General features: G+C 36.9%; 1 protein-coding gene and 1 long non-coding RNA gene across 3 annotated transcripts in view; one reads left to right on the top strand and one right to left on the bottom strand.

Moving 5' to 3' along the window:
• LOC117200508 (uncharacterized) overlaps positions 1 to 22,800 on the top strand; it is a 250,081-nt gene that overhangs the window by 109,412 nt on the left and 117,869 nt on the right. The gene's annotated exons all lie outside the window — the stretch shown is intronic.
• Positions 1 to 22,800, bottom strand: part of AGPS (alkylglycerone phosphate synthase) — a 238,069-nt gene that overhangs the window by 198,583 nt on the left and 16,686 nt on the right. For both annotated transcript variants that reach the window (XM_004267360.3, XM_049712035.1), the window contains exon 2: positions 3,407 to 3,496. In XM_004267360.3, coding sequence (XP_004267408.1) covers positions 3,407 to 3,496 — 90 coding nt within the window. The remainder of the gene's footprint in view (positions 1 to 3,406; positions 3,497 to 22,800) is intronic.

The following is a 22,800-nucleotide window of genomic DNA, read 5'->3' as shown; positions in this document are numbered from 1 at the left end:
GAATAAGAATTGCAAGATTATAAACCTAGGGATTTATAAACTGACAAATTACAAGTCTGTTCAGAAAACAGACTGTACTCAGGGAAAAACTTATGATTTTTCCCTGACATCTGTTAATAGCTTATAACTGCTTCTAATTTAATGGTTGGGTTTGAAATGCCAAAGTTACCCTCCCCAAAATATATACAGACAACCAACCACATTTACTCATAAAAATTTTCTACCTTTTCAATGTTCGGTGGATCAAAAATAGGGGAACCCCCCCATAAATTTTCACTGAGAGTCACTCTTAGTTTCTGGCACCTAAGGATTTCCCTTTCTTTCTTTCCAGCTCTGTTATTATTTCTTTCTTGTAGTATTTTATCTATGTTTTCTACCTGGTTATAGAGGGCAAAGGGTCTATATTTGTTCAGTCCACTACAATGCTGGAATAGAAAGTCTTTACAAAGAATTTCAAAAACTGGCCTTAAAATCTAATATTATTAATACAACATGGTGAATTCATATTGTTTTCTTGTACTCATCCTTTCTAGTCACAAATTCCATTTTCTCTTTTAGGAATATCACAACCTTCTTACGCTTCTGCCCTTCATGTTCCTCTGGAGCAATAGAAACTTTTGCCATAGGTTAACTTTTTACAATATGACTAACTCTACTGTACCAGTATATAGAGTGTAGAAGACTCCTGTAAAGTGCTTCCAGAGACTGGAAAGAGAATAAAATCAATACAATGGATGAGTATGGTACCTCATTAGCACAGTATAATAGAACGAGCACAAAAATGAAGCTTAAAACACTTGTTTTTTAATCACAACTTCCCACTGCACAGCTGACCTCAAGTAAGCTACTTAACCTCTCTCATCCTCAATCTCCTGATTATTTCTAAGAACATATCACTACCCACTTAGGGTTATTTTAAGATAACTCAGTAGGAGCTCAATAAGTAACAGCTATTATTATCTTAAATAACATTTCTAAATGTTTTCTGATAAAATCAGAGAAATCTACTAATTCAATCATTAGCCCTAGGAAACTAGACTAGATATAGAGAAAGCTATGATCCAATTCAATCCAGTTTATTATCCTGTCTGTGGCAAGATAATGGTGCTTCTGGAAGCACCAAAATGAGAAGTGAATATTATTTAGTTATTTGGTTTCAGTTATTAAATAGGTTATGTATAACATATTTAATCCTAGAACATTTAAATTCCAATTCTGTGTTTGCAGAATTACCCTCTGGATAATGGATAATTCAGTAGGAAGCAAAGGTTACCCTTGCAGGCTCTGCCAGTCAGACGTACCCTTGTTCTCTTCCCCTCTCCCCCACTGGACTTGGACTCAGCAGTCAACAGTGCAAAGAAATGAGGCCTTTAAGAAATCCATTCTGGTTGTACGGGCAGCAGCAGTAATCTTCCAAAGTCTAAAGTCAATGGAAAAATTCTCGAATTCTACTACAACCTGGATAAAAATCTCTCTCAAGACCACTGAATTCCCTTTGCTCTGAATTTATGCTCTCCAAACAATATATAAATTACAAATTTTATTTTCTACATATCTTAATATCAGGAAGGGCATTAACAAGTGTTCTACATCCTAAAAAAGAAATAATCTAATCATAAGTGAACACACTGGGGTTCTAATTTTCTTTTAGTATCTTATGAGTGTCACACATGTATCAGCCACCTACAATCTGATCCTCTCTGGGAAAATTGGCAAGCCAAGTGCCAGAACACCCAAAATAAGAGCCAGATTCTAAACCCATGGTATAAGGGTTCATACACTAAGGTATAAATAATTGTGACACTTCCTATGACTAATCATTCACTTCACACACATACACTGCTAACATAAACAAATCCATAGCCTACAGTACCCTACAGAAGACAGTAGGTATCTTATGCTTTCAATGGCACAGTGCACAAGTGCCTATTTGCCCCCTCACATAAAACAAAGATGCTATAACTTCAAGGTCCAGAGAGAGAGAAAGACAGAAATGAAGACAGTATCTAAGAAGAGAGAAAGTTGGTTTTCTAAGTTCAGAAGATTCACTCTTTCCCCCATGAAGATTCTGTAAAGCCAATCTCTACATGACAAGTTTCTACTGTATTAGACATTATTCTATTTAAAACATAAAACACTCAATGTTTAGAACACTGGTAAATTTAATTTTAACTAGAAATTCCTTCTACCTGAATTACACAATTTCTCAACTAAGTCTCCACCAACATGCTGTCCAGTCACACTAAAGAATGGGAATGAGAATGCAGATAATTATTTTTCCTATTAAAAAGCAAATGTAAATTGTATACCTTCACACCTTCATTAAAATTAGTTACTAATTACCATTCCTGAGGTTTTTTTTCAGGTACGAAGTACGTTTAAGTTAAAAACAAAAATGGAATGGTTATGTTGTAAAGAAAAAGAATTTCTCCAAAGAAAACTTTTCTTGCTGGTATTTCAGTATACTGATATACCATATACTTGTTTTAAAAACAAGTATATTAATGCCCAATAGATATGAAGTCAAAGTGAAATACTGGAACAGATTCATGATATACCTAATCCAATTTTTACCTAGTCTCAATTTTTAATTTATTTTTAGAGCCACATTTAAAAATTTTGTATTTGTACTCACTGTCCTTCCAAGTTATATCAAAATTCAATAGACAAACCCAAAACACCAGCTTCAGCAGGGTCAGTGTTACTTAAAATCAATTAAGAACTCATTTTACAATTCTATCTACATCTGGAACAGTAACAATACAAATATTCTTTAGAATTCGTATCAACATTATTACCAAAAATATTTCAGAATGTGAAAGTTACCACACAAATGACTGATCTCTCTTCATCACTTCTTCTCTAATATACCTCAGAAAACTAATTTTAAAAATACTATTTATATTCACAAGGACCTTCCATAATGTTCACCTTCCATAATAACCCAACCAAAATTATACTTCCAGTCTTAAACAAAGAGTTACTTTGAACAAGCCAATGTCATGCGGATTAGATGGTGGGTAACTGCAAACCTTTTTGGATCCTATTCAAACTACCTATAGAATGATATTATTTAGACAGAGAAATGTGAATGTGAATAATCAGATATAAAATTTCTGTTATTTGGGGGAGTATGATAATAGTATTATATGATTGGTTATATTAGGTCCTTATTTTTTAAGGGATACATATATAAATATTTAGAAGTGACATGACAATGTCAGAATTTGATACATAACAGAAAAAGAAAAGCAATTATGGCAAAATGTTAATAACTTTTAAATCAAGGGGGGAGTCATTCTATTATTCTATTTTTTATGTATGTCTATTATTTAACATTATATTTACGTTTAAGATTTTTCAGAGAAAGAGAAATAAAAGGAATAAAACAAAGAAAAAAAGTTACCTTTTCCCAGTCAACTCAACTTGTCCTTTCTTATTGAAGAAGAACCTGGAATCATTATATCCCCATCCATTCCATTTCATAACTTCTTGCCTAATAAGCAGAAAAATACACATAAATGAGATCTATACTAAACATCTCAAAACTGAACACTGTATCATTGACTATTAACTTTCACAATCATTTAACAGAAGACCTTATTCCACTAATATTATGTTGCTTTAAATAAAATGAATATATATTAAAATGTCTATACATTAATATTTCTAAATATAGAATCACTCTGATGAGCAGCACCTGCTTCACAAAGGGCTACAACCACTAAATTTAATGCATTCAAAGGAAAAAGGAAGAAGGAGAAAAATATTCTTAGAGTACAAACATGCTTCATTTTGCATGTTACTGAGTTTATATTATATGACAGCCTAAAATATTTTGCAACTAAAATAAAATTCACTGAACAGTAAAGCAGAAACTAACACACCATTGTAAAGCAATTATACCCCAATAAAGATGTTTAAAAAAAAAAATTATACCCCAATAAAGATGTTTAAAAAATAAATAAATAAAACTGGAAAAAAAATTCACTTAACAGGAAACAAGTTTTTTCATATATTAGAAAAATCGCAATTATTAATCTTCCACTAGAATGAAAAAGACCAATTTACAAAGTAGGTTCGCTAGCATTGACACTACCAGTAGCAGGCACTTTCAATAAAGTAGATTAAAAATCTGAACACTGGGTTTACAAACATTCTAAATCCTTTAACTTCCATGTAAATGCCAACAACTACCTTGATCTACGTATTAACATTAACATAACAGTTAATGACCATACCAGTTTTCAATGTTCCAAAACAATGTTATCTTTAATTTCCAAAATGCCAGTATTTCATAGTTTTAAAAATCGTTTTCATCAAAATCAATCACTCACTCATTCAATTTTACATATTACAAAAGAATTAGATTGGTTTGGACGCATGCAGAACACAATAAGCAACCACACCGAACTACTGTGTCAGCATTTAATACATACTTTAGCATGGTGCCCTAGTATACTTGGGCCACTGAAATAAACTGATGGTGAATCTTCTTACTGCAAATTCAATGACTGTAGTTTATGATGAAAATACTTGAAAATACATCATAAAGAAGAACTCTGTAACTATGTGTGCTGATGAATGTTAACTAGACTTATTATGGTGAAAAATTCACAATATACACAAATTAGAATCACTAAGCTGTACACCTAAAACTAGTATAATGTTACACGTCAATTTTACCTCAATTTTTTAACGAAATTTCAAAATAAACAAAGATGTACTATTAAAAAGTGTTCCAGGGATTCCCTGGTGGCAGAGTGGTTAAAAATCCACCTGCCAGGGCTTCCCTGGTGGCGCAGCAGTTGAGAGTCCGCCTGCTGATACAGGGGACACGGGTTCATGCCCGGGTCCGGAAAGATCCCACATGCCACGGAGCAACTAAGTCCGTGCGCCAAAACTACTGAGCCTGTGCTCTAGAGCCTGTGAGCCACAACTACTGAGCCCACGTGCCACAACTACTGAAGCCCTCATGCCTAGAGCCAGAGTTCAGCAAGAGAAGCCACCACAGTGAGAAGCCCACGCACCGCAATGAAGAGTAGCCCCTGCTCGCCTCAACCAGAGAAAGCCCACGTGCAGCAACGAAGACCCAACACAGCCAAAGAAACAACTGAATAAATAAAAAATAAAAAGTGTTCTAATTCTCCATAATTCTCAAGGAAGAAAATGACTACTGACCAGCAAGCAAATTTTTTATTACAACCATAAATCTTCTTCCAGTTCAAGGGCTTTTCAAACAAGTAGAACACTAACACGATACAAATGAACCAAATACAGTCATTAATTATGTAATGAAATACCCATCTATACATAAAATTAAAAAGAAACTAGGAATGCTCTCTTTAAAATCAGAGTTTGCTAACAATAAAAACTATATTTCCTGTACAAAAACATATTGTTCAAATACATCTTGATCGATCGATTGATCTATTTATTTATTTATTTATTGCCGCATTGGGTGTTTGTTGCTGCGTGTGGGCTTTCTCTAGTTGTGGCGAGCGGGGGCTACTCTTCGTTGCAGTGCACAGGCTTCTCATTGCGGTGGCTTCTCTTTTTGTGCAGCACGGGCTCTAGGGCGTGCAGGCTTCAGTATTTGTGACGCACGGGCAGAGTAGTTGTGGCACACGGGCTTAGTTGCTCTGCCGCATGTAGGATCTTCCCCGACCAGGGATTGAACTCGTAACCCCTGCATTGGCAGGCAGATTCTAAACAACTGAGCCACCAGGGAAGCCCTCAAAAACATCTTAAAGAGTAACAAATCCAGAGATTAGATTTGTAGATGAGCCTGTTATAAGCTATCAGTCAATATTTTCTTCTTATTTCACAATTCTACCTCACTATAGAGGGAGGTTTTGAAAGACAGCTTTTGGAAAAAATCTCTACAGAAAAATCTCATGACTAATGACATGCCACTAATCCACTTGTTTTATTTTTTTTTCCACATCTTTATTGGAGTATAATTGAATTACAATGCTGTTACTTGCTGCTGTATAACAAAGTGAATCAGCTATATATATACATATATCCCCATATCTCCTCCCTCTTGTGTCTCTGTACTCCCTACTCCCTATCCCACTCCTTTAGCTGGACACAAAGCACCGAGCTGATCTTCCTTTGCTATGCGGCTGCTTCCCACTAGCTACCTATTTTACATTTGGTAGTGTATATATGTCAATGCTACTATCTCACTTCTTCCCAGCTAACCCTTCCCTCTCCCCGTGTCCTCAAGTCCATTCTCTATGTCTGTGTCTTTAATCCTGTCCTGCCCCTAGGTTCATTAGAACATTTATTTTTTTTTAGCTTCCATATATATGTGTTAGCATATGGTATGTTTTTCTCTTTCTCACTTACTTCACTCAGTATGACAGACTCTAGGCCCATCCACCTCACTACAAATAACTCAGTTTCGTTTCTTTTTATAGCTGAGTAATACTCCATTGTATATATGTGCCACACCTTCTTTATCCATTCATCTGTAGATGGGACACTTAGGTTGCATCCATGTCCTGGCTATTGTAAATGGAGCTGCAATGAACATTGTGGTACATGACTCTTTTTGAATTATGGTTTTCTCAAGGTATATGCCCAGTAATGGGATTGCTGGGTCGTATGGTAGTTCTATTTTTAAGGAACCTCCATCCTGTTCTCCATAGTGGCTGTATCAATTTACATTCCCACCAACAGTGCAACAGGGTTCCCTTTTCTCAACACCCTCTCCAGCATTCACTGTTTACAGATTTTTTGATGATGGCCATTCTGACTGGTGTGAGGTGATACATTATTGTACTTTTGATTTGCATTTCTCTAATGATTAGTGATGTTGAGCATCCTTTCATGTGTTTGTTGGCAATCTGTATATGTTCTTTGGAAAAATGTCTATTTAGGTCTTCTGCCCATTTTTGGATTGGGTTGTTTGTTTTATTGATATTGAGCTGCATGAGCTGCTTGTATATTTTGGAGATTAATCCTTTGTCAGTTGCTTCATTTGCAAATATTTTCTCCCATTCTGAGGGTTTTCTTTTGGTCTTGTTTATGATTTCCTTTGCTGTGCAAAAGTTTTTAAGCTTCATTAAATCCCATTTGTTTATTTTTGTTTTTATTTCCATTTCTCTAGGAGGTGGGTCAAAAAGGATCTTGCTGTGATTTATGTCATAGAGTGTTCTGCCTATGTTTTCCTCTAAGAGTTTTATAGTCTCTGGCCTTACATTTAGGTCTTTAATCCATTTTGAGTTTATTTTTGTGTATGGTGTTAGGCAGTGTTCTAACTTCATTCTTTTACATGCAGCTGTCCAGTTTCCCCAGCACCACTTACGGAAGAGGCTGTCTGTTCTCCATTGTATACTGGAGACACAGTGGTTAAGAATCCGCCTGCCAATGCAGGGGATACGGGTTCGGGCCCTGGTCCAGGAAGATCCCACATGCCGCAGAGCAACTAAGTTCTACACCACAACTACTGACCCCTTGCTCTAGAGCCTGCAAGCCACAACTACTGAGCCCGCACATCTCGAGCCCGTGCTCCACAACAAAGAGAAGCCACCACAATGAGAAGCCCGTGCACCACAACAAAGAGTAGCCCCCATTCGCCACAACTAGAAAAAGCCCACGCACAGCAACAAAGACCCAACACAGCCATAAATAAATCAATTAATTTAAAAAAACAAAAAAAAAGTATACACTGTGCCCATTGTATACTCTTACCTCCTTTATCAAAGATAAGGTGACCATATGTGCATGGGTTTATCTCTGGGCTTTCTCTCCTGTTCCATTGATCTATATTTCTGTATTTGTGCCAGTACCATACTGTCTGGATTACTGTAGCTTTGTAGTATAGTCTGAAGTCAGGGAGCCTGATTCCTCTAGCTTTGTGTTTCTTTCTTTCTTGGGGTCTTTTGTGTTTACATACAAACTGTGAAAGTTTTTGTTCTACTGTGAAAAATGCCACTGGTAGTTTGATAGGGATTGCACTGAATCTGTAGATTGCTTTGGGTAGTACAGTCATTTTCACAATGTTGATTCTTCCAATACAAGAACATGGTATATCTCTCCATCTGTTTATATCGTCATTAATTTCTTTCATCCATGTCTTATAGTTTTCTGCATACAGGTCTTTTGTCTCCTTAGGTAGGTTTATTCCTAGGTATTTTATTCTTTTTGTTGTAATGGTAAATGGGAGTGTTTCCTTAATTTCTCTTTCAGATTTTTCAATCATTAGTGTATAGGAATGCAAGAGATTTCTGTGCATTAAATTTGTATCCTGCTACTTTACCAAGTTCATGATTAGCTCTAGTAGTTTTCTGGTAGCATCTTTGGGATTCTCTATGTACAGTGTCATGTCATCTGCAAACAGTGACAACTTTACTTCTTCTTTTCCAATTTGGATTCCTTTTATTTCTTTTTCTCCTATGACTGCTGTGGCTAAAACTTCCAAAACTATGTTGAATAATAGTGGTGAGAGTGGGCAACCTTGTCTTGTTCCTGATCTTAGTGGAAATGATTTCAGTTTTTCGCCACTGAGAAAGACGTTGGCTGTGGGTTTGTCATATATGGCCTTTATTATGTTGAGGTGAGTTCCCTCTCTGCCTACTTTCTGGAGGGTCTTTATCATAAATGGGTGTTGAATTTTGTCAAAAGCTCTTTCTGCATCTATTGAGATGATCATATGGATTTTCTCCTGTAATTTGTTAATATGGTGTATCACATTGACTGATTTGCATATATTGAAGAATCCCTGCATTCCTGGGATAAACCCCACTTGATCATGATGTATGATCCTTTTAAAATGCTGTTGGATTCTGTTTGCTAGTGTTTTGTTGAGGATTTTTGCATCTATGTTCATCAGTGATATTGGCCTGTAGTTTTCTTTCTTTGTGACATCTTTGTCTGGTTTTGGTATCAGGGTGACGGTGGCCTCGTAGAATGAATTTGGGAGTGTTCCTCCCTCTGCTATATTTTGGAAGAGTTTGAGAAGGATGGGTGTTAGCTCTTCTTTAAATATTTGATAGAACTCACCTGTGAAGCCATCTGGTCCTGGGGCTTTTTTTTTTTGGAAGATTTTTTATCACAGTATCTATTTCAGTGCTTCTGATTGGTCTGTTTATATTTTCTATTTTTTCCTGGTTCAGTCTCGGAAGGTTGTGCTTTTCTAAAGATTTGTCCATTTCTTCCACGTTCTCCATTTTATTGGCATATAGGTGCTTGTAGTAATCTCTCATGATCCTTTGTATTTCTGCAGTGTCTGTTGTTACTTCTCCTTTTTCATTTCTAATTCTATTGATTTGAGTCTTCTCCCTTTTTTTCTTGATGAGTCTGGCTAATGGTTTATCAATTTTGTTTATCTTCTCAAAGAACCAGCTTTTATTTTTATTGATCTTTGCTATTGTTTCCTTCATTTCTTTTTCATTTATTTCTGCTCTGATCTTTATGATTTCTTTACTTCTGCTAACTTTGGGGGTTTTTTGTTCTTCTTTCTCTAATTGCTTTAGGTGTAAGGTTAGGTTGTTTATTTAAGATGTTTCCTGTTTCTTGAGGTAGGACTGTACTGCTATAAACTTCCCTCTTAGAACTGCTTTTGCTGCATCCCATAGTGTACTGTTTAGCCTCCATGTGTTTGTATTTTTTACAGATTTTTTCCTGTAATTGATATCTAGTCTCATAACGTTGTGGTCAGAAAAGATACTTGATACGATTTCAATTTTCTTAAATTTATCAAGGCTTCATTTGTGATCCAAGAAATGATCTATCCTGGAGAACGTTCCATGAGCACTCGAGAAGAAAGTGTATTCTGTTGTTTTTGGATGCAATGTCCTGTAAGTATCAATTAAGTCCATCTTGTTTAATGTGTCATTTAAAGCTTGTGTTTCCTTATTTTCATTTTGGATGATCTGTCCATTGGTGAAAGTGGGGTGTTAAAATCCCCTACTATGATTGTGTTACTGTCGATTTCCCCTTTTATGGCTGGTAGCATTTGCCTTATGTATTGAGGTGCTCCTATGTTGGGTGCATATTTACAATTGTTATATCTTCTTGTATTGATCCCTTCCTCATTATGTAGTGTCCTTCTTTGTCTCTTGTTATAGTCTTTATTTTAAAGTCTATTTTGTCTGATATGAGAATTGCTACTCCAGCTTTCTTTTGATTTCCATTTGCATGGAATATCTTTTTCCATCCCCTCACTTTCAGTCTGTATGTGTCCCTAGGTCTGAAGTGGGTCTCTTGTAGGCAGCATATATATGGGTCTTGTTTTTGTATCTATTCAACCAGTCTATGTCTTTTGGTTGGAGCGTTTAATCCATTTACATTTAAGGTAATTATCCATATGTATGTTCCTATTACCATTTTGTTAATTGTTTTGAGTTTGTTATTGAAGGTCTTTTCCTTCTCTTGTGTTTCCCACTTAGAGAAGTTCCTTTAGCATTTGTGTAAAGCTGGTTTGGTGGTGCTGGATTCTCTTAGCTTTTGCTTTTCTGTAAAGGTTTTAATTTCTCCATCGAATCTGAATGAGATCCTTGCTGGGTAGAGTAATCTTGGTTGTAGGTTTTTCCCTTTCATCACTTTAAATATGTCCTGCCACTCCCTTCTGGCTTGCAGAGTTTCTCCTGAAAGATCAGCTGTTAACCTTGGGGACTCCCTTGTATGTTATTTGTTGCTTTTCCCTTGCTGCTTTTAATATTTTTCCTTTGTGTTTTTGTTTTTGTTTTTTGTTTTTTGCGGTACGCGGGCCTCTCACTGTTGTGGCCTCTCCCGTTGTGGAGCACAGCCTCCGGACATGCAAGCTCAGCGGCCATGGCTCATGGGCGCAGCCGCTCCGCTGCATGTGGGATCTTCCCGGACTGGGGCATGAACCCGTGTCCCCTGCATCAGCAGGCGGACTCTCAACCACTGCGCCACCAGGGAAGCCCTCCTTTGTGTTTAATTTTTGATAGTTTGATTAATATGTGTCTTGGCATGTTTCTCCTTGGATTTATCCTGTATGGGACTCTGCACTTCCTGGACTTGATTGACTATTTCCTTTACCATATTACGGAAGTTTTCAACTATAATCTTTTCAAATATTTTCTCAGTCCCTTTTTTTTCTCTCTTCTTCTTCTGGGACCTCTATAATTCGAATGTTGGTGCATTTAATGTTGTCCCAGAGGTCTCTGAGACTGTCCTCAATTCTTTTCATTCTTTTTTCTTTATTCTGCTTTGTGGTAGTTATTTCCACTATTTTATCTTCCAGGTCACTTCTCCCTTCTTCTGCCTCAGTTATTCTGCTATTGATTCCTTCTAGAGAATTTTTAATTTCATTTATTGTGTTGTTCATCATTGTTTGTTTGCTCTTTAGTTCTTTGAGGTCCTTGTTAAACATTTTTTGTATTTTCTCCATTCTATTTCCAAGATTTTGGATCATCTTTACTATCATTTCTCTGAATTCTTTTTCATGTAGACTGCTTATTTCCTCTTCATTTGTTTGGTCTGGTGGGCTTGCTCCTTCATCTGCTGTGTATTTCTCTGTCTTCTCATTTTGCTTAACTTACTGTGTTTGGGGTCTCCTTTTCGCAGGCTGCAGGTTCGCAGTTCCCGTTGTTTTTGGTGTCTGCCCCCAGTGGGTAAGGTTGGTCCAGTAGGTTGTGTAGGCTTCCTGGTGGAGGGGACTGGTGGCTGTGTTCTGGTGGATGAAGCTGGATCTTGTCCTTCTGGTGGGCAGCACCACATCCGGTGTTGTGTGTTAGGGTGTCTCTAAACTTATTATGATTTTAGGCAGCCTTTCTGCTAATGGGTAGGGTTGTGTTCCTGTCTTGCTAACTGTTTGGCATAGGGTGTCCAGCACTGTAGCTTGCTGGTCTTTGAGTGGAGATGGGTCTTAGTGTTGAGATGGAGATCTCTGGGAAAGCTTTCACTGTTTGATATTACAGGGGGCCAGGAGGTCTCTGGTGGACCACTGTCCTGAACTTGGCTCTCCCACCGCAGAGGCTCAGGCCTGACACCCGGCCGGAGCACCAAGACCCTGTGAGCCACAAGGCATGAAAAAGCGTATTGCTTTGGAGGCTGGTAGCCAGTTAACTTGTCACCTGATCTTCATATGCAAAAGGCCTTTATTCCACTGGTCTCTGGATCTCCTCATGCTCTTTAATCTTCTTTCCTCAACTCTTAAACTTCCCTCCCCGCTCCCTCTGGCTTGTAGTGTACTGTTACCTCAATGCCCCCTTGCTGCAAATGCAAAACAGGCTTCCCAGGGGTAGAATATTTGGGTCGTTGCCAGCCAAGAGATGGCTTCTTATCATGCAGAATGTTTCTCTGTTGTTGTTATTATTGCTGTCCTCTTTTTCATTTAGCAGTTTATTACAAGTTATGATAAAGGATACAGATGAACATCCGATGGTAGAGATGCATAAGGCAAGGCATGGGGGAGGGGCACAGAGCATCCGTGCCCTCTCCAGGCCCAAAACTCTGACCAAATCTCCACGTGTTCACTGACCTAGAAGTTCTCCAAACCCCGTCCTTTTGGGTTTTTATAGAGGCCTGCACTTGTTTTCTTAAGTTTATACTTTGTAAAAACAGATTAGGTTATTGTCCACTTTGCTTTTTTCTTGATTATATTCTCTTCACTTTTATGAATATAATTTACTTAATATTTTATTTTTATTATGTTTCCATAATAATTTACATGAGAATATGTACATTTAACATCTTTACTTAATACTTTATAATATGTGCATACATTTTTGTATATACAATGAATTTTATTAGTGAATTTAAACATTTGTCATGAAGTCTGTACTCTATAAAAGAGTAGTTTCATATTATACAAAATAAATGCAAAAACACCAATATAGTCATTTTGCCTTGGTATTACAATCACTAAGCATGGGAAATTATTTCAGTACAGATGCTGAATCTGGCAGGTTTATACAGCTTAACAATGAGAATCATTTTCCTTAAAATTATGCTTAGAATTTTAAAAAATTATTCCCAGATGGCCTCATAGTAAACGTGATTACATGTGTTCACTCTTAACATTTCATGAGAAAAATGAATCAAGGTAATAAGCAGGAAATATCTGCTGCTGTATACTGAAAAATGAAGAGATTTACATACTCAAGACTCTGGAACTTAAATTTTCAGTTGGGTAATATCTTAAAGAACCTCCAAGTTTATAACTGTAGGCTAAGGTACCTTTTTTCTTTCTTTTCATCTCAATCAGAAAATTCTGCCTATGATATAGGCCTTACCATATTTATACCAACTTTTGGAGGCTTCCCAGAAGTTGAAATACGGGCATTTGTAATGCATTTGTGCCTCAAAAAAACAATGTTATGTTGCTTAAGTAGTATGTAATTAAAATCTAGATTACCCCCAAACCAATCTTCTGTTATTTTCAAAGTACCCCACACATTAAATAAAACGTAGGCAAATTTCCTAGGCTTCTGGTTTTAAACTTTTATATACATGTATCCCTTCAAATTACTAATATTTTCTATGACAGTTAAACTTAACTATGTGATTACATTAAACTTCAAAATAACTTCTTATATAGAAGAATGTAATGAGTACACTGAAGGGCATTTTATAGCATTAACATTTTAAAAATTAGAGTAAAACTTTACACGGTCATAGAATTCTAAAACTAAAAAGGTCCTTAGAAACCATCCAGTTCAACTGCTCATTTTTCAGATGAAAAAATCTGTGCCTAGAGAAATACTCATGATTACAGCGCTAAGTTAGTTGTGAGCATCAGAAAGTGAACTCCCAGTCTTGTCATTCTTTCTCTTCAGAAAGGTAATATTCGAAACCCACTAAGTCATGCTCTCAGGTAGTTAAAATGATTTAAAGGAATCTCTTCTTCATCACATTAATATTTTTCTAAGCACTATTACATGTTATTATTATAGTCATTCTTCTGCACTTGACCTAAAGGAAAACATTTAAGAATCAAGGAATCTGGTTGTATTAGGATACCCAATGCTTTGTACTCCCTTTATCTATAGGATAATGAATTCTGCCATTAAGCATAATGATTCCAAAGCACTACAAGCACCGCAATGAAGAATGATCAAAGAATCATTGCAATCTTTCCATAAGATTCAAACAAAAGAATTCAATTCTCAACTATCCACAGAAATCAACTAACCAAACTGATCGATCTCTCACACTTTCCAATTCTTAGCGCTAACTACAAATTTAATGTCTTCAAGATATAAGACTCCCCTGCCCCCCTCCAAGAAACAAGAAAAGCTGGATTGATTTTACTACACACACACACACACACAAGTCCATGTTTTACACATTTACACATCTGACCACAGTATCAAATAGTGAAAAAGCACATTGTATTAGCTAGCATAACAAAAGAAAAAGGAGACATTAAAATAGCACCACACGTACACAAGGTGGCAGTATTCTCCCATGCTATACATACTCAGTATTCTGCATTTCCCAGTGCTGATTTTTGCACAATTTTTAACTGAAATTTTAGATTTAACATTATCTTTATCAAAACCAGAGAGTTCCTTTCTTTATTCTTAAAATGGGAAATTTTCATTTTTAAGTCTCTGTACAAACTAGATTAAGTCAGATTACTATTCTTCTACTAGTGATTTAAAGGAACCTCTTCTTCATCACATCAATATTTTTCTAAGCACTATTACATGTTGCAAGCATCCCGATATAAATGCATAGTTACTATCATTACTATTTCTAATCATGATAGTTTTCAATGGGAAATAAAGAAAAGGAAAATATGCTTTGAGCTACTTTTATTTGGGGTTAGCAATAAAAAAAGTTCAGCTAGCTGATAACTAAAAAATATATATTTTTCCAATATAATTCCAAAAATCAAAATTCTAATACAAGATACTTCACTGCTCAGTTCAGATAAAAAACCAAACTGTTATCTATATTTTCTAATTTAAACAATGAGAAAAAGATCGTATGATCTCAGAGCTTTTGAAAAATAAAAACTGAAGTATGAAACTTAAGCCCCAATGCTGGATTTCTACTAACAAAGCTCAGTATCAGTTAAATTCAAATTAATTCCATATGTATTATAATCTGTAGAAGTTTAAAAAAAATTTTTTTTTGATCTTTCCAGGAGTTTTTGGTGCTAATTAGAATCCTCATTATCTGGTAATGTGTTTAAATACTTTAAGACCCAAATAATCCAAAGGAAACCACAAAAGTGAAGTAAAAAATAAAAGTGATGAGAAAGATACCAAGATCTGCTAAATAAAATGAATATTTCCCTGAAAAGATATGCTACCAAAAACTACCTATAAATGAAACAATCTTCCTACTAGCTTATTTTATCTAAAAAAATTGAAGCTGAGGGCTTCCCTGGTGGCGCAGTGGTTGAGAGTCTGCCTGCCGATGCAGGGGACACAGGTTCGTGTCCCGGTCCGGGAAGATCCCACATGCTGCAGAGCGGCTGGGCCCGTGAGCCATGGCCGCTGAGCCTGCGTGTCCGGAGCCTGTGCTCCGCAACGGGAGAGGCCACAATAGTGAGAGGCCCGCGTACCACAAAAAAAAAAAAAGAAAAAAAGTTGAAGCTGAGTTCCCATTAGAAATATAAAGGCCTAATAAGGGGAGAAATCTGCAGAATACTGTTTAATCCTAAATTTAATTTAAAATGTGTATGCTTTAAAATACATTTAAAACCATGGTCACATCTAGTCTACAGGTCCTACAAAATTATTTCTAAAAACTAAGTAGCAAAACTCCCATACAACTATTTACAATGCTTATTGTCTCAATCTAACAGTGCAACTAATCCCCTTTCAAATAGTTGTTAATCCAAGTATCTTAGTTATAAGTGTAATAATTTATGTGTATTATAAAAGAAAGACCCTTTACAAAAAAAAGAATAGAAAAACTCAAACAGAAGAGATGGATAGGATAATCACCACTTAATTTACACTGCTACAACAAACCTTGCAGTTCTAAGACTGTTAAAAAATTTGACTTAGAAAAAAGATAAATGTCATCAGGCTCTGAAAGCTTGACACTATCAAACATCTGAATCATAGAATATTTCCTCTTGCCCTGATATAAAACTCACTAACTCTTCTAACTATACTTTATTTCCTACAGAGAAAAACTGGCCAACTGAAATGTCCAGGAGGCTTGACAATTTTATTTTTTCATCATGAGTTTGTCTATTGGCACTCTAACTTTGGTCACTAGTGAAGGTAGTTAACACAAGTCAAACTACTTTACTACGATTGATTCCGGGACCCTAACAAGATCAGGTTTCTGGACAGGTCAACAAGATAACATCCGTGCCCAACAAGACAACAGTGTGCTTCTCCTTGCAAAACCTGGACATTATCATACAACTCTGTGAACTTCAACAGGAATTTCAATCTTCCCTCAATATCCCCTAAATTAAAACTCTAGTTGCCATAATAAAAATGTGGCCCTTCCATGTAATAAGTCAATCAATTTTCTAATTTTGTCCAATGTAATAGTGTAAAATGGATAAAATATAAGACTTTAGACGCAGAAAGTTGTCAGCAAGAACATGGAAAAGAGAAACAGAAAAGCATTACTGGTAAACCACTCCACAGAGCAATGGTGTGCTAACTTTTCATAGGTAATGGCATTTCTATGGCCCAACTATACAGCTCCTGGGTATACATTTGGGAGGAATTCACACACAGTTCCATAAGGAAACATGTGTGATATATTCTCTGGAGCATTATTTGTAAGAGTAGCTGGAGGCATCACTAAAGGATTGGATGAGTGGTAAGTAAATTCCCTGACACACTATGCAGCAATCAGAAGCAGAGAGGGAGATAGATATATATATATATACAGAAACATGAAGAGATTTTTTTAAATAGTAGTGAACACAAAAGGAGAAACAATATGATCTACAGCATAATACAATTTAAGCAAATAAAAATATACACACTAAATAATACTGCATATTTTATAAAACACATACACATGTATTTAAGAACATTCATGGGTGCCCATGGGAGGGGGGGAGATGGGATTAGAAACCAGAGATTGAGGAAATAAAAATAAAAAGAGGCCTCACATTTGTTCATAGGCAAATGCCATGAACTAAAGGACTATGATTACCACAACTCTGAACCTGAAGCAAATACGCTGCTCAGCCCTTGAGTCTCAGTGCAGTTTCTCTCTGTTCCAAAAGGACAATTGTTTCTTTCACATACATACAGAAATTCCACAATGGTTCGTTATAAAACCCATTGTTGGGTTACTTAGCAATCTCTACAAGTTTTGGGTTTTTTTTAAATGATAGAATTCCATTACAAATGAGTCAGCTTCAAACATACAGCATATCAAATACATATTTAATTTCCTACAGTCAACTCTTTAGTTTACAAGAATCTGGTACTGTGAAGAAAGTTTTTAAAACCTGAATTCAAGGGTCAAAAGTTGTGTCCCCAAGGTCCAATTCCTATTATACTCACAATGAATTAATGAATGGAAGAAAAAGGAATATACAGGTATGGGGGAAAAAAATCTTATAGACAGAGGCACAAAGAGTTGGAAAAGAAGGGAGGACTGGGATAAATAAAGCAAGGCCAGCCTTACCCCTTGGCAGAATAATCTGGCACTCATTACTCACTGCAGGCTTCTCGGGGACGTTCCCTGACCCCCAAATTTGTCTTACACCCTACCAAATTCTACCAATTGGAAATTCATTATTGTTTGAATAATCTCTTTGAAAATGGAAATACAGACTATTAGTCATTCATACTTATAGTCATACATATTCCAAATATTTTGTGCTAGGGTAGGCATGTACGCATGCACACACTCACACAAACTTGGTACCTGCCATTCTGAAGGCCTGGAAAGGCACAATCATTCTATTGTTCACCCTCATGTGTTGGTCTATGTAATGAGGAAAACAGCCCAAATCAGTATCAGGTAGTTATCTTAGCAAAGGACAAAGAACAAGAATGTATACTTCCCTTGACCATGTGTGCTCCCTGACCTATACTTTAAATTTCATAATTTGTTTTCTCCACTGTCCACCTGTAAACTAATCAATGTGGCAATTTAGGTAATCAATTCCAGAATTTCTCTACAACCAACTGTGAAACTGTTACTTAACTTTCATTGCTCCCTCCTGTTTGCTAGTAATTGGAAGAGGAACTTTATCACAAGCTACTGACCAACCTGTAAGCCACCAAAGGCCATTTCTGATACAGCCTTTCATTTTTGTGAAAACTATAAAACTGAACAAGAGAATATGAATGTCTCTAAAAATCTGTATGTCATTTTACCATGAAAACCAAGCCTCTGAGTTCCCTTTCTTAGGGAACAAGTTGTCTTCCAGGTGACAACTCAATACTCTTGACAAGACCCTAAAAAGTCTAAGACTAGAGTCCACGTCTGCTTGATATACATAGCATTCTAGCTGTAACAAATGTTTTTTTTACTTAAAATAATCACAATAATAATAAGCAGCAGCCACTTCTACCTTAAATGACAGGTAGTTGGGATTATTACCTTTGCTTCTGGAAAACTCACAGAAAAAAATGAACCCCACAAAGTTTGGGGGGAGAGAAAAGGAAATATTAAAATCAGGACCCAGTCACAACCACAGAGGTTCTCAAACTTCTTGGGAGTATAAATATCACCTTGGGTGCTCACTTTAATTTATTTTTTTAAATTTATTTTTGGTTGTGTTGGGTCTTCATTGCTGCGGGCGGGCTTTCTCTAGTTGTGGCGAGCAGGGTCTACTCTTTGTCGAGGTGCGCAGGCTTCTCATCGCGGTAGCTCCTCTTGTTGCGGAGCACGGGCTTCAGTAGTTGTGGCACGCAGGCTCAGTAGTTGTGGCTCACGGGCTCTAGAGCACAGGCTCAGTAGTTGTGGTGCAAGGGCTTAGCTGCTCCGGGGCATGGGGGATCTTCCCGGACCAGGGCTCAAACCTGTGTCCCCTGCATTGGCAGGCGGATCCTTAACCAATGCGCCACCAGGGAAGCCCTGGGTGCTCACTTTAAAAGCAGAGTCCTGATGTGGAGAAAAGGGAACCCTCATGCAGTGTTGGTGGAAAACAATGTGGAAGTTCCTCAAAAAATTAAAAATAGAACTACCATATGCTCCAGCTATTCCACTCCTGGGTATTTATCCAAAGAAAATGAAAACACTAATTTGAAAAGAGATATGCACCCTTATGTTGATTGCACCATTATTTACAATAGCCAAGATATGGAAGCAACCTACAAAGATGTGACTGACAGATGTATAATCGAATATAACCCAGCCACAAAAAAGAATGAAATCTTGTCATTTGCGACAATATGTACAGACCTAGAGGGTATTATACTAAGTGAAATAAGTAAGAGAGAAAGACAAACACTGTATGATTTCACCTACATGTAGGAATCTAAAAGACAAAACAAATGAACAAAGTCATAGCAACAGTGTCACAGGTACAGAGAACAAACAGGTGGTTGTCAGAGGGGAGGTGGGTGGAGGGATGAGAGAAATAGATGAGGGAGATTAAGAGGTACAAATTTCTAGTTACAAAATAAATGAGTCACAGGTATGAAACGTACAGTGTGGGGAATATAGTCAACAATAATGTAAATGATTTAAAATCAAGCTGCTCTCACCCAAACTCTATCAAAATCAAGAGGGACTGGATATGGAGGAAGGGGAAAAAAATTAAAACTTTAAACTCACTGCACTATAGGAGAGGACTGACCTGAGTAGAGTTTTGTAACAGAACAGGGCAGCAAGAAGACAAAGTGGGGGCACTCACCTTGTGGAAGACAGAGGAAAGGGATAACAGGAAATGGAGATTTGGTTACATGACAGAGGTGGTGGACAGATCTATATCCAAATTTTACAAAGGATTATCCTGGAAGGGGGGAACAAGAGCTACATGGTGACAATATTTTCTGATCCAAATTTTGGAAAGTTGACCTGTTATGGAAATTTCCTAGTTAATACATTTACAAAGCATAAAAATTAAGAGAACGATTTATCAAATAATTTGTCTTTCGGACAATAATATGTTTATTCACATTCCAATATATGTGGTCACCAAGGCCACATACCAAGTAGAGGCAGCAGTGGGCCGTGACTCCTAAGAGCAACTGAGAAGAGTTGCAAAATGAGAAATAATGTAAGGGTGACCAACATATGCATGATACTGACCAACAGCCTACTATGTAGTATGCGAAACTGCTGATGCTCTTTACTCTTCTGGTTCTTCCTTTCCTCTCTAATGCATAAGGTGATATTTATTAGAAATTTGTTCTTGCTATTAAAATGCCATGGTTTCCACTGACGACTTCCCACTTCTTGTCGTGCTTCCACCTTCAGAAACTATTTCAGCACAGGATTCTTATTACTCCTTTCTACACAGTTTACTGCAACAGTAACAGTATTGCATAATGCTGTAAAATAAAGCTAAGCTTTTTCCAATCATTATCTCATTTACTTCTCACATCAATCCAGTGATATACGTGTTATTATCTCTATTTAAATCATGAGAAAACAGGTTGAGAGTCAGTAACTGTCCAGGGTCACATAAACAGCATACGATATACCTAGGATTTAAATCTTGGTCTTCTGGCTCCAACACTCCTTAACTATCAAGCTATGATTTCAATTTTGCAATATGTTTAAATTTTTTCAAAATAATATGTTGGGAGAAAAAGGAAACTGCTAAGACTATAATCCTTAAAGTGTATCACCTCATATAGAGGGATGTGTCCAAACGGTATGAGCCAACTGAATAAGTGTGGAGCATACATTATTTACTGATAACAATAAGCGGTTTAAATTGGCATATCTAAGCCAGTCGCCTCAGCTCTCTCTCCTTCTCATCACCTCAGAGGCCCAGGCAGGGTAAAGAACAGTTTCCTAGGCTTCCTATGGTCATTATTTGGTTTCCCATTAGCAACTCAGGCCAAAACATATAATTTCCTTTTATCTGAATTTCTAGAAAGCTGCTTTCTTAAATTATACGATAGAAATCAGCTCAAATACAACAGCAGTATTTCTCCTAGGATTCCAATCACGTCCAATTCTTTATTTTTGTTCAAAATTAAGTCCAAACAAGCAGTTGTCCTTTATTTTTGGCTCTGCAAACAAAGTAAATGAATCATGTGTTCCAATGCTAAGCCCTTTTTAAAAATGTGCCTTAAAAAAATTCTTAAGGATTTAATTGTAAAAAGGTTATCATAGCATTCTTTAAAATGGGGAAAAACTGGGAATATATTCTATGATCATCCAAATCTTCTCATCAATGTTTTCACCCTCAGATATAAGAATTTTTCCATCGTGACATAGAATAATACTCTTCCAATTCTTCGAATCTATGTTTCTTTGAAATGAAGCTGCCCTTCCACTGCTGTACCAGTCACCGTTTCCCTCTCATACATCTGTTATAGCACTTAGCACCTTGCAGTAATAAAATACACATCACTCTTCCTTAGTAGAACTGCAAAACTATGTAGAAGGCAAAAACTATGTTCTAATCCTCCTCAGTGCTTAGCACACAGAAAACACTGAATAAATCACCAACAAACTTGGGTAGGTGAAGTTTCAAAGGGGTGAGGAGATGGCTAAAGAGTATCCAACTGATTTAAATGAAGTAAGGCTCCAGGCCTAGATGTTACATTGTATGATACTTAACAGTATTTTTCTTTTAAGAGTTACTGTTCATAATGTGAGAAATCACAGGGAAGAGGTAACAGACCCAGAGTGCCCTCCCCTCAATTCTCAAAAACAAAAAGAAAAGATCGCCAAAACAATAAACCCTGAAGCCTGGTGTCAAATAAGCAAAGGTTTTTTAGAGAATGGCACAAGAAAAGGTGTGGAAGTTAGAAAATGTGATGTGGGGGCTTCCCTGATGGCGCAGTGGTTGAGAGTCCCCCTGCCGATGCAGGGGACACGGGTTCGTGCCCCAGTCCAGGAAGATCCCACATGCCGCGGAGCGGCTGGGCCCGTGAGCCATGGCCGCTGAGCCTGCGCGTCCAGAGCCTGTGCTCCACAACGGGAGAGGCCACAACAGTGAGAGGCCCGTGTACCACAAAAAAAAAAAAAAAAAAGAAAGAAAATGTGATGTGAATAAGAGACCTTGCCTAGAACAGAAGAGACAGGTAAATTAGAAGCTGAGATTTTAAAGGTACAGACTTTAAACAGTGGTTGGGGGTAGGAGGTTATGACTTCACTCCAGCTACACCAGTCTCATTGTTACCCTCCTAATATGACACGTGTGCGCCTCCCCTTAGGGTGCCTGCACCCTAAATCAGTTGGATACTCTTTAGCCATCTCCTCACCCCTTTGAAACTTCACCTGACTATTCTTCTGCCTGGAATACTCATTTAATTAGATATGAATACAGCTAAATTCTGTCATCTTCAAATATCTGTTCAAATGCCATGTTCTCCAATAACATCCTGTTTAAAATCTGAACCTACCTCCTTACTCTGCTCCACGTTTTCTTTTTTCCACAGCACTTACCACCTTCTAAGAAACTTAACAATTTAACCGAACATAATAAATAATTACCCATTTCACTCATTAGAACATAAGCTCCATGAGGGCAAAATCTTTGTCCATTTTGTTCACTGATACAACCTAAGCACCTAGAACACAAATGACTGATAAATACCTGTTTAGTGCACAAAGTGAATGTGAGAAAGATTGTGAAGAAAAAATGAATACGACTTGGTTATATCAGTATAGTATAAAGGAAAAAGCTCTAGACTTGAGAGAAAAGGTCTGGACTCAAATCTAAGCTCTACTCTTACTAGGTAACAAGTGACTATTACCTGGCAAGTGTCTATGAACTTCAGTTACTAATCTATAAATGGGTAATTG

The sequence above is a fragment of the Orcinus orca genome, chromosome 7, assembly GCF_937001465.1.
Source record: "Orcinus orca chromosome 7, mOrcOrc1.1, whole genome shotgun sequence".
NCBI lineage: Eukaryota > Metazoa > Chordata > Mammalia > Artiodactyla > Delphinidae > Orcinus > Orcinus orca.
This window is presented reverse-complemented; position numbering and strand designations above follow the sequence as displayed.